Here is a 19728-nt window from a genome sequence, read left to right on the forward strand (position 1 = left end):
TTTTGGTGGGAGAGACGGGCTGCTTTAGGAACATGTCTGCTTACAGAACATCCATGAATCCTTGTCAGCCTCCCCCTCATTCCCCTTCCCTTTGTCAGTTCTATTATTTTTCCTCCATGCAGCAGAGTCGTTCTCACCTCAGTCATGTCTCAAAGAGCAAGAGGGAGGGAGGGAGGGAGGGAGGGAGGGAGAGAGGGAGGGAGAGGGAGGGAGGGAGGGAGGGAGAGAGAGAGAGAGAGAGAGAGAGAGAGAGAGAGAGAGAGAGAGAGAGAGAGAGAGAGAGAGAGAGAGAGAGAGAGAGAGAGAGAGAGAGAGAGAGAGAGAGAGTGAGAGGAAAGGCAGATAGAGGAAACCTCTATATTCTACTAATCCACAACCACAACCGAGCCAGCCAAGATTGCTTTTGTTTAAGGCTGGGTGTAGGTGGCATGAGAACTTTGCAATTATTTGCACAATTAGTTGTAATTATGGTATAAGCATTTATCTTGTGTGCCCAAGAAGTTGCAGTGTGTATTCTTTAGGGGAGAATAGGAGGAATTAATATAGATTGTTTTTCCTGAAACTGCAGCTTGTTTGGTTGATGGCAATTAGCAGCTAATACCTGGGAGAGCTCCCGTCTGCTCAACCCTGAGCTGGCTCGCAGTCCCTCAGTGAACACACTGTTAATGATGGGTGGAGAACAGTGCACCAAGGAGCCTCATTTTGGCTGCTGTCAAGTCCTCCTAGCTTGTAGTGTTTTTATTTCAGTTTCATTCATCACAGCGCTAAGGATGAGTCTGTGTGATACATTACTGTGAATAAAGTGTGTGTGTGTGTGAGTATGAGAGATAGAGTGAATGATGTTACAGCTTTGCTTCCATGTCCTGCTTCGTCCACCTAATTTTCCTGAAAGGTTTTGCAATGAGCAAACACATAATTTATGGTTGAGCACTTGTTATGAGATGATAAAAAGATGCTGCCTAAATTTTTACAGGGGGGGGAATAAGTGTCTGTGATTCAGTAAAGACCACTGTCTCCTAAAGAAATTCAACTTATCTCCTTAGTATCAAGCTATGTTTCAGTGCTTACCATGGCATTGTGTCACATTAATATTTGAGTGCCACACATTGTCAGGTAGATGTAGAACTTAAACAGCACTTAGTATAAAGTGTACTTACTTCACTCCCCTGCTTTATTTCTTCCAGAAACATCCATGCAGACGCCATAATTAGTGAACTTTTGAACTTGACCCCTGACCCTGACCTTCTGCATAATCTTGGTAATCATTTCATTTTTTATTTGATGCATTATGATTGATTTATCCATTTTGCCATGACTTACTGTATCATTCTTTTCACCCTTCTTGCTCCATGCTTTTCATATTCTTGTTTTCTCTTCACTTTTATTATGAATACAGTGCGTGTCTTTTTTCAAACTTCTATATTCCTTTTTCTAATTTCTAATTTGTTTCTGCATGCTCAATTACTTTTTCTGTCCTTTAATAATTTCATTTGTAAAATTAATCATTTGTATGCCATCCATGTTTTCATGTTTAGATGATAGGATTATATCCAATTAATCCTATTTCCATTTACATGATTTATTCTCTTTTTATTACCAAGGATTCATGTTCTCCAATTTGATACCTCTTCTTAATGTTGGAGTGTTTGTATGTGTGCTGTAAGAGTAGCTGTGTGTTTAAGAGTCAGAATGAGAGAGAGAGAGAATCAGAATCGGAATCAGAAAGGGATTTATTCGCCATGAACATTTGCACAGACAAGGAATTTGCTTTGGCAGGAAGGTGCATACAATAAACATATATAGGAATCTTAAATTTAAATATGTGGTCTAACTATACTAAGGATACATAAACTAGCTAACTAGCTACTAGCTATGACCAAGTGGAATAACAGAGAGAGAGAGAGAGAGAGAGAGAGAGAGAGAGAGAGAGAGAGAGAGAGAGAGAGAGAGAGAGAGAGAGAGAGAGAGAGAGAGAGAGAGAGAGGAGAGAGAGAGAGAGAGAGAGAGAGAGGGGAGATAGGAGGCAAGGTGCTCCTCCTGAGGAATACAGCTATGATACCTGCTAATGTTTTAGGAATGCCTCCTGCAGTCTTAACTGAACGCCTCCTGAAGGACACAGATCAAACTGGCTAACATGATGACAAACATGCCATATCAGTTCCCCTCTCAGGTTCTACTTCAGAAGCGTGTGCTGGGAGGCAGGTGTAGTCTGGGAGGGAGAGTGAGCCGACCGGGCTGAGACGTGAGAGGAGCTGGCAGCAGGAGAGAGAGGGGAGTCACAAGGTTGCCACCCAGAGCAGTAGACTTGCTTGTCTCAGCAGAGTAAACATTGGCCCTCGTCTGCACACAGTAATGGCTAACAGAGGAGGACGTGCACAGAAACACTATCAGCACCACTCTCTCATCCTAGCGGGCTGCTCACATGCCACTTTTAGATCCCCCCCCCCCACACCCCCCTCAGAACAAGCAGCGAGCCTCCACCCATATGTAAAGCAGTGGACACGAGGCATTAACATATTCACCTACACACCCCTGCACCCTCTGTCGCTCTGCTCCCCTCCTCTCTGCTTGTTTAAAGTGACACGCCAGGCTTCCTAGGATGACACTGCTCTTATCCACAGACAAGTGAAGAGTGGCCAGGGGTCGTAAGGGCTCCATCCTCACTGAGCCTTATCTGTGGCAATGCCACACACCCTCAAATCCACATACTCAATACACATTCTCTCTCTCTCTCTCTCTCTCTCTCTCTCTCTCTCTCTCTCTCCTCTCTCTCTCTCTCTCTCTCTCTCTCGCTCTCGCTCTCGCTCTCGCTCTCGCTCTCGCTCTCTCTCTCTCTCTCTCTCTCTCTCTTTCTCTTTCTCTTCCTCTCTCTTCCTCTCACACACACACACACACACACCCACAGTGGCTGTCAGGCTGTGTCATCACTGCCCGTGTGCCATAACAGCAGAGGAAATTGTTAGCGATACAGAACATCTTGGGATCTGACCTCCAATTGTTTGGCAGATTTTTTGATTAGCTGTCGTCCCTTCCCTGTCATCCTCAAAGCCTTGAGCTCATGATGTGTGTCCATGTGTTTGTGTGTGTGTCTGGGATTCCATACATATATTTGGGTTCCGACAGACAAATAAAGAGTTTAAATACATTTTGTGATTATTGTTTGAATCCATTCCAACCTGATTACCTGAATATGCTGTGGAGCAAAACATTTTTGCTCTACAATTGGCCTCGAGAGCAATTCTAGACAGAAAGTCCAAAGTAAAGCTCACTGATAAGCATTCCCCTCGCTGTGTAAATTAGAGTCACACTGCAACAGCACAGCTCCTTCTGAAGTTAAGCTAAGGGCTGGATCTCCAGCCGCTGAAGCGTCCTCATAAGGTGCTTCCAATTAGCAGTTACTCTGCTGCCTGCAAAGAGTACAAACACAGCCTCATTTCACTTCACTTTTATTCGCACAGCAGTTTTCACAGACATTTGTTACCCTGAGTTTAACAAGAGCGCCCTGTCCTTGTCTAAACAACAGGCACTGAGCTGCTGCTCCCGTGGCAACACCTCCCTTGGCTGGAACCTTAGGAGGATCCAGCCTCATCACAGAGCATCTTCAGATCCACCAGACCAAGGGCCGCAGTTCACCGGCAGTTGTTTGTATCTGGAGGCCATATAAAAACATGCCCTGTACCAGATCCAATCCAAGCCCTGGTATCTTAGCGCCAGGCTGGCGAGCACGATCCGCGGCATTTAAAATCTCATTTATTTCAGCTGTGTGGATGACACTGTCTGAGAAAGGTCGAGCATGCTGTTCTCCCACAGAGGGCCGCTTTGGGAGAATGTGTTTGGTGAAGTGAAGCTGACATTGGGGACGGGCGCAGGAGCGGAGAACGGTGTCTGCCATATCTGCAGTGGTGGAGGAGAGCGGTGGAGGATTAGAGTTAGCATAGCCCGAAAGATCATGAATTCCAATGACTCCCTGAAGAAGGGGATGGAGATTTACAGACTGTGTGTGTTCACCTCTCTATCTATGTGTGTCACCAGACTCACCACTTCCCCAATCACAGTCCTGCCAGCGCACATGATTTATGTCTGCAAAGTTGATGGTGTCCCCTCGTCCACTGATTTGACATCTGATAATAAAAAGAAATGCTATTTCAGTTAACATCTGAGAGGAGCCTGGGGAAAATCGCAGACAGCCCAAACTGCCATGCTACTGCTTGTAACCAGCCATGAAAAACAGACGACAATGAAAATCCTTAGCAAAGAGGCTGTTTAATATGTGCTGGGTAGGGGCTGGTGAGACCTCTCAGCTTCGGTAATCTCCTCACATCAAAAACAGCCTTGCTCCCCAAGCCCGTGTAGCCCTCGTCATATCCAATCACACACTCACCCGAGGATCTCATAAAGAATCCCTCCGACCCGGCGCTTCCCTTCATTAAAACCAGACTGATTTGGGCTTGCTTAACTTTTGCTAAGCGCCGCTGCGTTACGCCGATTGCAGCTGGCAGTCCTTGTCCCTTGTTGACCTGTTGTGTTAACTCCGCTGCTGTATTTCACTGCCTGATTAGATGTCACTCAATTAAAAGCACATTTCTGCAGAGAGAGAATGGCCTCCCCAGTTGCTATGGAGGCCGCATGCGAGGTAGTGGCGTGCTGTAGCGTGGGTCCCAGGGAGCCATAATGAAACGCTCAGGCTGTACTGGCTGACAAATACGAGGGGAACCGAAAACTTTCACACCCAATCAATGAGAGCTGTGTGGCTGACTTTGTTCCACAGGAAAATTAAAAAGGATGTGTCTAGCAAGTCACAGAGGACTCTCTCATTTTACAGTCAGCTATGAGAAGCTTCAGGATTAATAGACCTCTCCTAATATGCCTCGCATTGCTGGTCCCTTAACACCCCGATCAGGTAAGGCCCAGCCAAGCAAAGATCATTTATAAGTGGTTCATTATTTTACCTTCAAATTCCTCTGTCTGGCATTGATTTGATAAACACTGATGTATCTGCTTGAAGAGGAAAACTGCCATTTTTCATTTGCCAGATTTGCTATCTTTGTTATCATAGTTATCTGTGGAGCTGTGGCATCTCAGCTTTAATATGAACCCAGCGAGAGAAACACAGGGGAAAACACCAGCCTAACACTCCCCTGTTTTTGTGTTCCGTGTTTTCTGAATGCTTCTTCAGATAAATATTGTCTTATCTCTGAGGGTCCATGTCAAATGGCTGTTCATCCAGATAAAGCAGAGTAAATGAGAGACCTGTCTAATGAAGCCTTGCTACACTGGTCTGATTAGCCGTGAAAGGATGCAACAATGTGCAACATCAACAGTAAGGTACAATAATTAATGATCTATCAATGTGTTCTAATGATTAATGTATTTGTTTTTGCAGTTTGATGGACCAATGAGTTCATCTCCTTTCATATGCCCATGGTGAATAGTGAAGGCAGGACTCTGAACCAGTGTGGAGTTAGTGTGGAGGCCTGTTTCCTTATCAGGATAAACCCCTGGCTTGTAGAGGAGGGCTCAGGCTGAGGCCTGTAGTATTTCTCGGTGAGGAAAATGGACCTAGCACTCTGTCTCTGTGAAGGGAAGTCGTAGTTATTTGTGTTTCTCCAGGAGGATGAACTTGTTTTGAGGTGGTGAAAGGAGCCTGTGGTCAGGTCAGATGTGTGTCGCTGGAACATCCCAAATCACGATGAGAATGGAATGGAATGATCAATTTGGCCTTAGTTAATCCCTTCTCTCCAGCTGCATCCTATTGATTTTTTTGTTTGGTTTCTCTGATAATAAGAATCATTTAAAGGTCACATTTTGATGCGTGTCAAAAATAACACAGCCTTAAAGCATACTGAGAGACCTTTGAGGCTTATGTTTGTCAGGAAGCACATAACAGATCTTGGCACCTCAGTCACAGCGAGGAGGGGAAAACGACAGAACGTCATAGAACATAACAGGACTTCCGCCCTCGCTTATGCAGTTAAAACTCTTATGAAAAAACAAATTCCCCTTTCTGAAAATGATATGTGTAGCCCTTTAAGATAATAATTATCAGTGGTGTAATACCAAAATTATTCCCATCCAAGCATACATTTTTAATTTATCAGAGTACTGCAGACTTAGCAAAAACTCAGTGGTTGATGCATTTCCTTAAAATAGCTTGGTGCATGCTACCCTGACGGACATACAAAAATATTGCTAATAAGAGACAGGCTGGCCTTGGTTTCGGAAAGGAGCCGTTGCTAACGTGACAAGCTGAGAAGAAGCAGTGTATATGGGAGCTAGGGTGCAGGAAGCCAGGGACACGGCTAATGAATCCATGATGGATGGGTCACAATCCTCCTCTTTTCTACCTTTTTTTCAGTTGTGAATGTCACTGTTCCTAGAAGAAGGCCAGGGTGCTAGACAGAACACAAAACCTATGAATGCAATAAGTGTTCAAAGATCACAGTGAGATCAGCGTCTATCCAGGCTCTCACAAACATCCAGCGCTGACCTTTAGCGCCAGCAACGAAGGGATATAGAGCTATGCATCATGGGCCATCGCCTGTGGCACTTATGATTCTGGGAACGGGGTGTCTTCTGGAAGACACCTTCATGAAAGCAGCTGTATGTGTGTGTTTGTATAGATTTATAATAAAGCCAATCGTAATAGTGTTGTTCATCCATGCATCATTGGTTAAGCTGAAAGCACTTTAATCTCTAAAAAACACTACTAGCAAAAAGCTGCAATAAAAGTCAACATGGACGATGCTGTTAAAAGTGATTCACTTGTGATGTACCGTTGAAACAAAACTGTCTGGTTGTCTGTCGTTGAGATCATATCTGAGTCTTTGAATGCTGTGAAAAAGTATTTCTGGAACTGGCTAAATAACCATGCTATGCTGTATGGTGGCAGACCGACTAATGATATTTCCTGCCTCAGCCCCCCTTAGTGCACTTTATGCAAACTGGCAGTATAATGGGGCTTTATGAATACTTGATGGGCTGGTGAGTGATGTGTGTTGTGCTCTGATGCCTGTCTGAGGCCAGGCCAGGCTGGTTAACTGGTGGGACCCCCAGACTGGAGGAAGAGGGGGTGCAGGCAGGGGGGGGAAGAGAGCAGGGAGAGAAGAGAGGAGCAGCGGGCCATTCCACTCTCCCTGCCTGGGTCAATATAAAACCTCATTACTGGGGTGTCATAGAAAATGTGTGCACTTTCTGCTCCATCTAGCAGCAATTTTGCTGGATAAGCACTGCTCTCGTTTGGCCCGTTTTAAGCATTTTCGCTAAAGAAAGGCTTGCAAACAGGAAGCTCTCGTCCCCCCACAGGGGCCCTGGCAGCTCAAATCCCTCCAGCGCTGCCTTTGCTCTTATACTTATGTGTGTGTGTTCTCATTCATAGGTGTGTGTGTGTATGTGCATATATGTATGGATGAGTATGTTTCTTTGGAAATAAGAATGTGTACATGAGTGTAAGTGTATGTGTGCGTAACTGTCTGTTCAGATAGAGTTAGAACCACGTGTGTGTCTCAGCGCTTGTGTGTGTTGTATGCTGTAGCAGTGTGTGTGTATGTTTTGAGTGGCTCATGCTCCCATGTCTATCTTTCATACAGCCTGAGCACACTGGTCTGGCTCCCTGTACAGACTTGCATGGCCAGTGTGTCTCTTCTGTGTGTCTGGGCACTTTTTAGTTTGTATAAAAGCAAAGCTCAAACGTGTGATTGTGGGGTGTCCTCCATACAGCCCTGGCTTTGACACCTCCTGTTAACCCTGTAATTAATCCCATAATAACCTAGTTAGTATGCTGCTGTTCCAGCACCTCTGGATGTCACCTCCTCTCCTGCAGCTCTCCTCCCCCTCCACGGCTGTAGTGTACCCCTCATTCTCTCCACCCCTAGGTTCCCTCTCGTTCCCTCCCCTTTAACATGAAAAACACCCTAGCAGGAAAAATATGGAAAAAGGATCTGTCGGGTGGCAGTGAGGGAGCCTTTGGCAGGCGATTCTCATGTTGTTAGAATGTTTGTTTTTTCTACCCCTTCCCCCGCGCAAAATTGAATCTTATGAAAGCAAACAGAATGACACTCTTATAAATATGTATGGCTGCCTTCTGGACAAGCTGCTCAGCCCGTGCCAGGCTGGCCCCATCGTTTCATGGCAGAGTGCTCTGATTTGAGGGGGTTTGGGGGCTGGGGGGAATCAAAGGAAATGATAGAGCACCGTTTGGCCATCGTGCTAGCACGGTTTTATGCAGCGTTGCTGCAGAGACAGTGGCTGAACACAACATGCACAACAAAGACCCTGAATAATGCATGATCGGATAAAAGCCAAACACGCAGAAAATACCAGAAAGGTCAGTAGGATCCCTGACCATAATTACGGACAGAGAATTTGCCAGAGCCGCACTAATTAAACCACAGTCAAACCTCTCCTCTATGCCTCCCCGTGTCCCAGTAGCTCCACCACAAGCCTGCATATTAATCACACAGTGTAGGGAGGGATGTGGTGCTGCTCTCTGGTACTTCATTGTAAGGTACAGACGCACACACATACACACGCATTCAGACCCTATGTTTGACTGCACCATTGTGAAGCTCAGAAATGGTGCCCGGCCTGGAGTGGCCTGGGCCAGGCCCATCCAGACTGGAGTGAGGGCTGAGAAGTTGGCACAAGCTGAACATTGAGTGGCTTCCTGCTGGAACGAGGGCTACCACCAATCAGGTTCTCTCTAATTGGAGTGGAGTGGTGGGCCTTTTCAACACTGGACCTCCCTGTCTTGGCAGAGAGAGGTGAGCTGGGTGGGCACGAGGTGTTGGTGGGAATGTGTATCTGAGACCAATGAATAAAGCTCAGAGTTAGGGCAGTATCATGCTGTGTGGCATCCCACTGCGTGTGTGTGTGTGTGACTTCCCGTGCCCATAGTCAGCGTGTCTGTCTTGTTAGGACCGGTCTGGTCAGGAGATGCTGACGTCAAAGCTCTCTAGACTGGCTTCAGAAGAACAGATCAGTAAGCTGATCAAATCAACACAGACATTGGTGATTGACAAAACACATGTCATTGCTAACAAATGTTTTCTCTAATGTCCAGGACTTTACTGATTTGTCTATGAAGGTTGTAGGCTAGCAGTTCTTTCTGAAACACCCCATTAAGGCAGTCTGTGGTTGGACTGATAGTCTTCTGGTGAAGAGGACTCTTTCAGGTCTGAGAGTGTGTGTATGTCAGTGAGAGTGTGTTGGTGTGTGTTTTCTCTTTCCTGCAGCTTCACTGCTCCTGACAGCTAGGCATCAGGGAGAGTGTTTTACAGATCCCCAGAAGCTAACCGGCTAACTGTGCACGACCTCCGGCATTGAATGATGAATGGCAAAAGAAGCACCCCTCATCCATCGCCACACTACGCCTCCTGTGCTCCCTTTGGTTCCAGCTGAAAAGAGGGAAATAGGTGGGAACACAACCCAGTTGGACAAAGAAGGTAGCAGGCGAGAAACAGCTTTAATGTTGTATTATAGCAGATGTCGTGCATCTGAGATGTCGTGCATCTGAGAGCTCTGTGTACTGTATGGATAGAGCTGTTTACAGGTGGGTACTCACAACCAAACCCACAACCCACGAGGGCACATGATGCAAACAAACATGGCGCCTCTAGAAAAATATTAGCTGTTTTATTCATTTTTACTTTGTTTTGTTGAGAAACGTTGTAGGCTCTGACAGCATTCGAGTCTTCCAGGAATGCACTGGAATGTGTTGAACTGTGTTGAATATACACCCTGCCTTTATCCATAAAGCTCAGAGACAGGAGCAGGTGTGTACGCTGAACAGATTATCGCCGTAAGCATTGTTCAAGGAATTCACTGTGCTAATGGTGTGTTATACCGCACCCTATGGGGGGTGTCTATAAAGCCAAGCCATCCAGCGAATTAGCTCGTACATTGTAGAGTACTGCGCTGATGTGTGTGGAAAATGTGTGTGCAGAACTGCTTTACTCCAGTTACGTTGCGGTTCAACTCTCTCCTGCCCTGCTTCAGCGTGGCTGTCGGCCCAGGGGCCAACCAGGCCCATAACTAGCCCTGGTTGGCCTAGCCTGTTGGCTCTCTGGATCAGCCATTGAGAGTGTGGCCTTCGCAGTTAATCATAACGCCGACTCAGTCCCGCCTGATTGTATTGGCGGCTCCAGGGTTCTGCCATAATTGGATCCTTGTAAGTGGTTTGGAGAAGCTAAACAACCATATTGCTGTTTGTTTATACCTTTTCATATATCAGTGACGTGCAGAGACTCCTCAAGCAGTCTGGGATTTGTCTGCTGTTTGCTGGCCTAATTAGTAATTCAGTTTTAACATATGCCTCGATTGCGGCCTGATGCAGCTATTTGTGACTAACTCCATTTTAATTAGTCTTCCTGATTCAGATCTCGGTTGGCTCTGAACTGGTGTTGGGCACTACATAAAACACCAGTGTCCACAGGACATAGGCATGCCCTTGAACTGCAACTTTCAAGTGTTTGTTAGATCATCAGATTATATGGACAGTTTAGAGAAAAGAAATAGCAGGAATCTAAGAAAATGACTTAGAATTCAAACCAACAAGTTCAATACAATTCAAAAATTTCCTTTTTAATCTTTAACTGCCACACCATATTGAGTAGGGCTGGTTGGGTCCTTGATAGAGAATTTGGGTCAAACCTTCTTTCAGAGTAATAAGAGTACCTCACCTCTCACAGACTTGTCACTTCAACACCAGCCCAAACTAATCAAATGGGAGTACATAATTTGGTTCTAATATTGTCTCTGTTGCAGTAATTATCTAACATCTTTGTTGGACAGCCCCATGTCACCTTGGAAGGTGTGCTGGAGTGTGTCTTTGTCAATGTGCCTCTGTCTGTGTGTATGTGTTTTAGTGTGTCCCCAGTCACAAGGCAATTCACAGTGATACATTATTGGAAACTTTCCAAAGTAATCCCAAGTGCTCCTGCATTGGGGCACCTCCATTGCAAAAGGCAGTAATTAAAAAGCGACAGCTTTGCCGATTAACTCTCCAATGGAGTTTGCGGGGGGAAAGCAGGCAGGGAAGGGGGCATTAGTCACATGGGCCACAGTCCCCCCACAGATAAAGCTCATTTTCTCTAGCAGTGGGGTAGAGAGAGCGGAAAACATGGCCATTTGATTTTGGCCTCAGATGAGGCCCACAGGGGTAGCCGTCGTTTTATTTAAGGTCACCGGGAATAAATGGGATTCCGGCTGTTTTTGGCAGGCAGCCGTCGCTAGAGCCCAGGCTGGGGCCTCCCACCCCTGCTGCCCCTGGGCACCCTCTTCATCTCCCCTCCCTGGGACACGGGCAGAGAAGCTCCCCCCCCCGCCCTCCCCCTGCCCTCCCCCCCTGTCCTCCCCCTGCCCTGTCCTGCCCTGCCCTGTCGTTCATCTCTATGTCTTGGGCCAGGGAAAAATCCCTCTCCACACCCCTACCTTCACTCCCAGACCCGTGTCAAAGGGTAATGGCATGTTAAAATCCCCCTCAGGTTGTTCAAAAGGGCAACCCAATGGAAAGAAAACCTCCCAAAAGAAAAGCTTATTCCATTTAATAATAACGAGAAGAGGGGGTGGGGGGTGGGCATATACTGGAGCACAGTCTGTACTTTGTTTTAGTCTCTAACTCGTTCTGAACAAGGCAATGTGTGAAAAATGCCAAATCTGATCATTTCTTTATGGTGACACTTAAGTGGAGTTGGCTTGTCATAAAGCCTTGATGTGGTTGTCAGAGCACCGTGAAGGCTCTGCTTCCAGGTAGAATGAACAAAAAGCCAGTCAGAGCAGGATCTTACTGTCAGTCAGGCTTTACATAAGGGGCTGGCCTGTAAAGGAAATGTTGGTCCCTGCACAGCACTGGTAGATGGGGCATGCTTTGGCAGTTGACACCCTTACACAAACATTGGCACATGCGCATGCTCGCACGCAGGCGCATTTCTACACAGACACACACTTCACAAAGTATTATATTTAGGAATTGAGTAGATCGTGTGTAAAGACTGGCACTGTCTTTACACCCAAACACCAGCCGTGTCAAACAGGGACTAACTGCCTCCCTGCTCTTCGCCAACCCCTTCCCCCTAATCACGTCTCACCATTTTCAAACCTGTTAACTCAAATTAAATGCCAGACTAATTGAACATCCAATAAGGTTCCTATGTGCATTGTGGTGACAAGCCAACCATTGATTGGGTGGGTGCACTCTCACAGTGGTAGCTAGCTACCTTCCAGAATATTGGGCATCATTAGCTAGCTCTCCACCAAGCCAGTGATATAAATCACAGGGTCTAACTGTAGAGCAGAGACAGTCTCAAATCCCACCAGCCCCACACACCACAGGGCAGGAGGGTAATCAAGCCTGCTCTTTACCAAGAAATACAAGGCTGGAGACATTTTATCCAAACATATGCATGAAAATGAGGTAGAAATGTAATTATGTAGATTGAGAGAGGAGCCATGGGTACCAAATGTCAGATGTCAGGTGTGCATTTGGAGACCCTTGTGGAAAGCAGATGATTATCATGGTAATTATTCAGCATTTGAACGTTCCGTGTACTGTGTAGAACATTGGGAAACATCAGCCCAGGGGCCCGGTGTTGATGTTTGTTTTCCTGCCACCAGAAACACGAGAGAGAGAGAGAAACACTGAGAGAGAGAGAGACAGGGATACAGAGAAACATAGAGAGACAGAGAGAGAAACACAGAGAGAAGAGAGAGGGAGAGAGAGAGAGAGAGAGAGAGAGAGAGAGAGAGAGAGAGAGAGAGAGAGAGAGAGAGAGAGAGAGAGAGAGAGAGAGAGAAAGAGAGAGAGAAAGAGAGAGAGAGAATTAGAACTCAACTGAATATCTGAATTCCACCAACATGAGACGTGGAGTAGCTTCATGCTCAATTCCCTTTTCTGGCTCTTCACTCCCCCTCTCCCCCCTCCTTTCCTCTAGGCACTAAAGAGATTGGGCTGGAAGTGGAGCGGGAATCAGTCATCTTTATCTCCCAACTTGGGGAGGGCTGGCATGGGCCCGGGCTTTCCTCTTTTTACGACCTCCACCCCTCCCTTTGTTTTCTCCCTGCGTTCCTGCATCCTTTTATGCGCTCTGTATTTTCTGAGCCCAGCCTTGTGGTTTAATATGCATGATAAATTTGATTCCTGTATTCATACCTATTATCCGGGAGACACACAGAGCTCTTCCCTGGGCCCGCCCTACTCCGGCCCTGCCGTCCTGAGGTGTCGATGGCCAGTTGGAAAGTGAGATGGCCCACCCTGTCCCAGAAGTCATTAACCCTGTGACTGTATAGCACCTCCACCCGCTTCACTCTCACTCAATCTCAATATCCCGCTGTGTATTTTCCCTTTCTTTCTTTCTTTCTTTCTTTCTTTCTTTCTTTCTTTCTTTCTTTCTTTCTTTCTTTCTTTCTTTCTTTCTTTCTGTCTTTCTGTCTTTCTGTCTTTCTCTCTCTCTCTCTCTCTCTCTCTCTCTCTCTCTCTCTCTCTCTCTCTCTCTCTCTCTCAGACACACACACCCTTTTCTTCCTTCCTTTCGCCCCCCTTGTTTTATTTGGGTCTTGTCTGCCTGTTTACCTGGCTGTCAGTGTCCTGAGCCCATAGACCAGGCTCAGCTCCCTGATGGCAGGTGGCTGTACGCTCACACAGGAACACCACACTGCCTCCCCAGGCTGTCATGCACCGCTAAGGACTCTGGTTATCTCCATAGCCATAGCACTGATCACAGATAAGGCCACTTACAGTGGATGATGAATTGATTTATCTTGGTACACTTAAGCCTGCAAAGTACTATGCTTTAGGGTAGAGGTGATTTAAAACTCATCTGACATGTTCTCCAGCTCTCAACACCACTATAATAAGATTCAGGCAGGTTACAGTGGCCCCCTTATTCACTCTCTCCAGCTGTTCTTTGAAAGTCTTGCATGCTGTGACGCTCGGTTTGTTTGATACCGAGGAGTGTTCTGGCCTCAATACTCAGTGTTCCATGTCTGGAGAGCAGGGACCTTGACCTGGAGGTCCTCTATGGAGGGGAGGGCAGGAAGAGGAGCGGCGGAGGAGAGGAGAAGGGGGAACAGACGGCCTAAAAGGGGGTTGAGTGAGTGCTCACAGACATGGTGTGCAACTAATGGCTCTAGATGCATTTTGTGCCCTGTGCTGGCACGAAAAGAGAAACTTCTACCATGAATAGTTAACTAGGGTGTGCCCAGGACAGGCCAGCTATGTAAACAGTCAAACTGGCCTTCTAACAAGCTTGGGTCTTTCATTTACATTCTTCCCTTCTCCCTTTTCCCTCCATTATACATGAAGGCCCTTATGAAATAGTCATAACTGCAGGAATCTTTCCAGGAATTTGTCTACATCAGATTAATTACACACACTCAATTATCTATTTACACAATCACCTTCTGCCTCACCTCACTCTACACTGGACGGTTTTGCTGATCCTTAATTATACTCTCCAATCTCTACTACTTTGTATTCTGCTCTACTCCACTCGACTTGACTCTACTCCCAATTACCAACAAGCCAACATCTTGGTTTTGGGGTTTTACTAGACAACATGGAGCCAGAGAGAATGTTTGCCAGGGGTTGATCATTATATGAGATGGCAGGAGACCAGCGAATCCACCCAACTCTGCGTGGGATCTGATTAGTACAGTAGGGAGTGGTCAGGGGACAGTCGTTTGTTAGTGCTCAGAGATCAGGTTTAAAAAAGTGACAGTTCCTCAGGCTCTCTGCTTTCACCACCGAGGCCTGAAGGATTTAATGAACAGGCCCATGAAACCGGCTCTTCATTTGACCACAGTCTGAGCATCAGGGAGAGCTGCTTTGTGTTCGGTTCATGTCGCACGCTTTGTTGACTGAATGTGAAAGCCTTTTCTTATATATTTATTTGCTTTTGGGGGCTCTGCGTTGGGCTCTTTGTGACAGCTACGTTTCATTTCTAAGGTTTCACTGTCCTTTATCTAATTTCCTTTGTTGTGACATAAACAAGGAACTTGTGGAAATTCAATTACTGAGGTCTTTGGAGATTCCAAGCACAAAGATGTATCGTCTCAGTATCTTCGTCTCTCCCGCCCCTCTGGAGCAGATAGCCAGGGTACTTCCTAATTTATTCAACCAAAGCGTTGCTCCCTCTGTTAATCACACAGAGTGGGCTAAAAGGCCCAGATCAGTACAGGCTGGCATGCCCCTGAAACATTGAGGGTTTATTTATTGAGGTGTGTTTTGTGTTTGGAGCTTTACTAATGCATTCAAATGAGGCCACTGCGAGCCAAAGTCACAACAATCCTCAATGGAAGTCTGTGCTCTTGATGTAGCAGCTTTTTCTTCTTGTCTCCCTCCACCTTCATCACTTACCCTTTTGTCAAAAGTCCTCATTCAGCCAAGGTCTTTCCTTTGGTCAGAGTCACATTGTTGCCAGGCTGCTTTCTTGACGGGGGAGAAATGAGAGCTTGTCAAGGTCAGGGATGAGCACTAATTAGTGTTTGTTTCTGAACCGTGGGGCTAACTCCACCCTGTGCTCTCCACCACAGGGACCCCACTGCATTCTCTGTGTGTTTGTGTGTGTGTTGTATTCATATCATGCTCTTTTCAGGCTTTTCTATAGCTCAGAGCTTGGCCATCTGGGACTGCCCTACAACCTAGGTCCTGTCCTGTCCTCTAGAATCCAATGGGCCAGTCTTACGTGACAACTTGATGGTTCGTTAGAGGGATGTAGCTGGTTTAACATCCCACTGGGCTGTGTGCTTGTTAGCCTAGCATGTTACCACCTAGACAGGAGCCACAGGAGAGGATGAGGGAGAGGACGAGAGAGGAAGACAGGGAAAAAGAGAGTCAAAGCGGGTGAAGAAAAGAATAGTGGGGTGATAAGCAGAGGAAGAACAGCAACAATTTGGGAGCTGGTGAGGACAACTGGAAATGATGGCATAAGTGCAGCAGTCTCTAAAGGAGTCATTCTGGGACTTCTGTTTGGGAACAGTATTTCCCCCCAGCTCTGTCTTCCAGCGATGTTACTGTGATATAATTGACTAATTCATCATCCTCGACTTCCTCTTATTCACCCCTGTACAGAATTTCATTTAATTTTCTTTTAATTGAAAACTCAAGTACAGTAGTGACTTAGCAATGTGCTCATTGGAGCTCATCTGGAACTGTCTGATGCAAACACCTTTTTTCTGAATGACATATTTTGTTGGTAGAAACCCATACTTGATATCTTCCAGATTCTATAACATTCTTATGGACTTTTTTTCTATTGGAGATATTTTGAACATCTGTTTTCTCTCTCTCTCTCTCTCTCTCTCTCTCTCTCTCTCTCTCTCTCTCTCTCTCTCTCTCTCTCTCTCTCTCTCTCTCTCTGTCTCTCTCTCTCTCTCTCTGTCATTTTATTATGAACATTTCAACAGGCCTACTTACTGTATGTAGGCAGCATTTACAGTAGATTAAGTGCTGTGCTGTACATAACACAGTTAGCAGATATTGATCCAATTTGGCACCAGCATCTCGCTTGACTGGGAACAGTTTTGCTAGGCCACATTTTGCTGTGTGATTCTTTTCTCCTCGTTACGTAGCCTCATGTTATTTGTTGATCATGTCTGTGTGTAAGGGTGTTCAGAGTAGCAGGAGTGTTATGTTGACAAGTGTGGAGTCTAACCAGCATCCACATGCATCACTCCACCCAGCTCCACATGCATCACTCCACCCAGCTCCACATGCATCACTCCACCCAGCTCCAGTTGCTGTTGTGGTAACGCTCAGGCACTCGAGACGGTAGCTGTGGCGCTTTCCACGATTAATTTGTATTTATGACGTATTCCTGCTATGAGATTTTCTGTGATCAAATGCAACCGTTTCTGCATGGATCAGTGGTTAACTTTGTCACGCTACAGCCTTCATCGCATCCTCCTCTTTATATCTGCTGCCTCCACCCTCTCTCCATCTACGCTACTTGACTATCTCTCCCTGTCTCCCCGCTCCCATCTTTCATCTTGTGTGTCGGTCTCCCTACCCTTTCCGTCCCTTTTTTACGGGTGTCGGCATATGAATTCTCTTTCTGAAAAGGAGATCAGTTCACTTTGTGGTCAAAAGGGTATTTTCTGCTTTATTAGCTACATCCAGGAGCTTAAAGCATAAGGTCTTGTAGGGGACACAGTCAGCGCAGCCTTACCCACAGTCTGTTTTCATCTAGCTAACAGGTTCCTTAGAGAACCCACATATACACTGGGAGTGGTTACAACAACAGCAACAGAAAGGACCAATGTAGGACTGTGAGGCAAACACTCTTTTCATGATAGTGTTATGTCATCTTGTTAGCCATGCCAGGTACAGTGTTCCTCCTCAGTGTTTCTGCTATGCCGTGCTACAGTACAGCGGGCCACTCCTAGTCCTAGTGAGACTCGGTAATGAGGTAGCCAATGGACATGCAATCTAGGACAAAAAGATCTTAAATGACAGGAACCAGTCGCGGCTGTGCAACGTACTTGGATGATTTTAGAATTGTGCATTATTCATCTAACCATGCCAGACCAATCAATGAGTGAGGCACAGCCAATGAAGGCATGGAGTCTGTGTGCTCATTGGTTCTGGACCAGAGTCCCACCCTTTTGCATAACATATGCCTAAGCCCAGCATTAGGCATTCTGCTATGGTGGAGCTCTACCAAGTTCCTGAAGAGGACAGGGAAAGAGCATTTGAGGATGATGAAAGCTGTCACAATACTAGCGGCTTATACTATTCCCCGACCTTAAAAAATGCACATGAAGCACACATGGCCTGAATGACTAGGGTGCTGGGAGGACATGTACACCACATCCATTTGTAGGAGCAGGAAGATGCCGTGGTGGTCTGGATACTCTATAGTAGAAGTGACAACATTGCCAGCTCTTAGCAGCAGTATGCTAACCATCCATTTCGGTTTAGTCAGCAATTAAATAGCAGCTGCTTCATGTGCTCTACATTGGTTTAGCTGTATGTAATTAGCAGGGCATTTTATGCTCTGTTCTGTATGCACATAGCTTTTGTCATCTACGAAGTCCCAGAAGATGACTTGCTGGGGCTCGTTAACTGTCGCCTGTGTCTATGTCATGGTCAGATATTGATCCTCTGAAGCCATCACAGGCTTTTTCGACTCTTAAGATGAAGAACAACAAAGTACCTGTCAAAAAGGTGCACTGGGCACATTATAGCATATAGAAGCTTTACTTCCCAGGCTGCGTTCCACATAACTAGCCCCCTGTATGGAAGCATAAAAATAGCCTTCCTTCCTTCCATTTTAGGAGTAAGATGGCATCATTAATTGATTTAGGAGCGTGATAAAGAGACTGAGAGAGAATGAGCTGCTGGTAAGAGACATTTGTTTTGAATAAGCGCTGCTTGGCTAGCTGTGCAAACAAGCATGCAGGCTGTGGCCAGGTGGAGGGGAAAGCTCTTATCCGTCTTCATCGCTATATCAAGGTCATGGATGGCTAGCTGGGCTAATCTCCTTCTCCTCCTATCTCTTATGGGAGGAGAAGGCTGGCAGGCTTGCCAAGCATTAAGCCTTCTCCAGCCAAAGACAAGAAAAAGAAATATGACGTCTGTGCCTCTGCAAATACTTGGAAATATGAGAAATGAATCTCAGTTTAAAAATACCCGGAATAGCATCCTGAAGGACTTCTGTATAGGAGATGTTTTAGTAAGGAGATAATTATCAAATAAGTGGAACAAATGTATGTTCCTGTCCCTATTCTTCGACACACATTTAGTTCTTAGCTTCTGCCTTGGTAAAAAACAAGAAAAGAAAAATACCCATGGAAACAAACCATTCTAGAAACATGCCTGGTTCATTATCTGTAGTATTGTTAGCTGTGTAACACTCTGTGGCGTGTGTGTACTTCCTAGATCCAAAACATAGAGGTGAGCACTGAATAATCAGGGACTAGTGTTGACAGATCACTTGGGGCAAAGTCTCTGAAGTAGCTGAAAGGAAGTGGACTCCTCCTTTCCTTCACATAGATTCACCCTGCACAGAGTTTTATCCCCATTGTTCATTAGACTTCTAAAGGAATAATTAACAAGGCTTTAAAACGCCGCTTTTATGGATCACCTGCTGTCCCCCAATATCATTTTTGTGATTGCGCAGCAGAAAACACTGAGCAACATTGATGCCCACGTCTGGCACCAGAAAGCCTTACAGGATCAGTAACTCTCCAATTAAAGTGATATCTCTCAGTCGGCTGGCACCGGGGAGCTGAACACAGATCTCACCACAGGACAGATCCATTTACCAATGGCTCAGTCCTTTATAATAAGACCCATCATGGCAAGATAAAGATAAACAGTCTTATTTCAGAAATGTAATATAGACACGTCAAATGTTTGACAAAAGCTTCTCTTGGAAGTGGAACCCTGGTGGAAAATAGTGGGCATTAATGAGCCCAGGAGTTTTTCTCATTGACTCCCTTCACAGCAGGGTCAAACTCCTGGTCGTCTTCATGATTCTAGCGCCGGGAGGACCGTCTCCCCTCTGCTCAACTCCCAGTGCCGCCAAGACACCTCCTCCGAATGCACAAATATATTTGTCATGTCTGGGGCCGTGGAAGCACGGGTAAATATTATCATCCAACGAGCAAACAAACAGTCTTGTGTGAGGCAGATAAAGGGGAGGCGTGTGGCGAGGTTAATGGGAGAGCGCTATTAGCATTGTCACTCAGCGTGCCAGGTCTGACAGTGGAGCTGAGTCTGAGGCCCTCTCCATC

At 46.0% G+C, this 19728-nt stretch overlaps 1 protein-coding gene across 2 annotated transcripts in view; it reads left to right on the forward strand.

Moving 5' to 3' along the window:
* The window catches only part of LOC124480640 (calmodulin-binding transcription activator 1), a 104482-nt gene that overhangs the window by 32412 nt on the left and 52342 nt on the right, over window positions 1-19728 (forward strand). The window contains exon 4 of one of the 2 annotated variants that reach the window (XM_047040162.1): window positions 1185-1487. The exons of the other annotated variant lie outside the window; for it this stretch is intronic. Coding sequence (XP_046896118.1) covers window positions 1185-1211 — 27 coding nt within the window. The 3' untranslated portion in view covers window positions 1212-1487. Of the gene's footprint in view, window positions 1-1184; window positions 1488-19728 lie in introns of those variants that run through there. 2 annotated transcript variants of the gene reach the window in all.

Source organism: Hypomesus transpacificus, chromosome 18, assembly GCF_021917145.1.
Source record: "Hypomesus transpacificus isolate Combined female chromosome 18, fHypTra1, whole genome shotgun sequence".
NCBI classification, from domain to species: Eukaryota; Metazoa; Chordata; class Actinopteri; order Osmeriformes; family Osmeridae; genus Hypomesus; species Hypomesus transpacificus.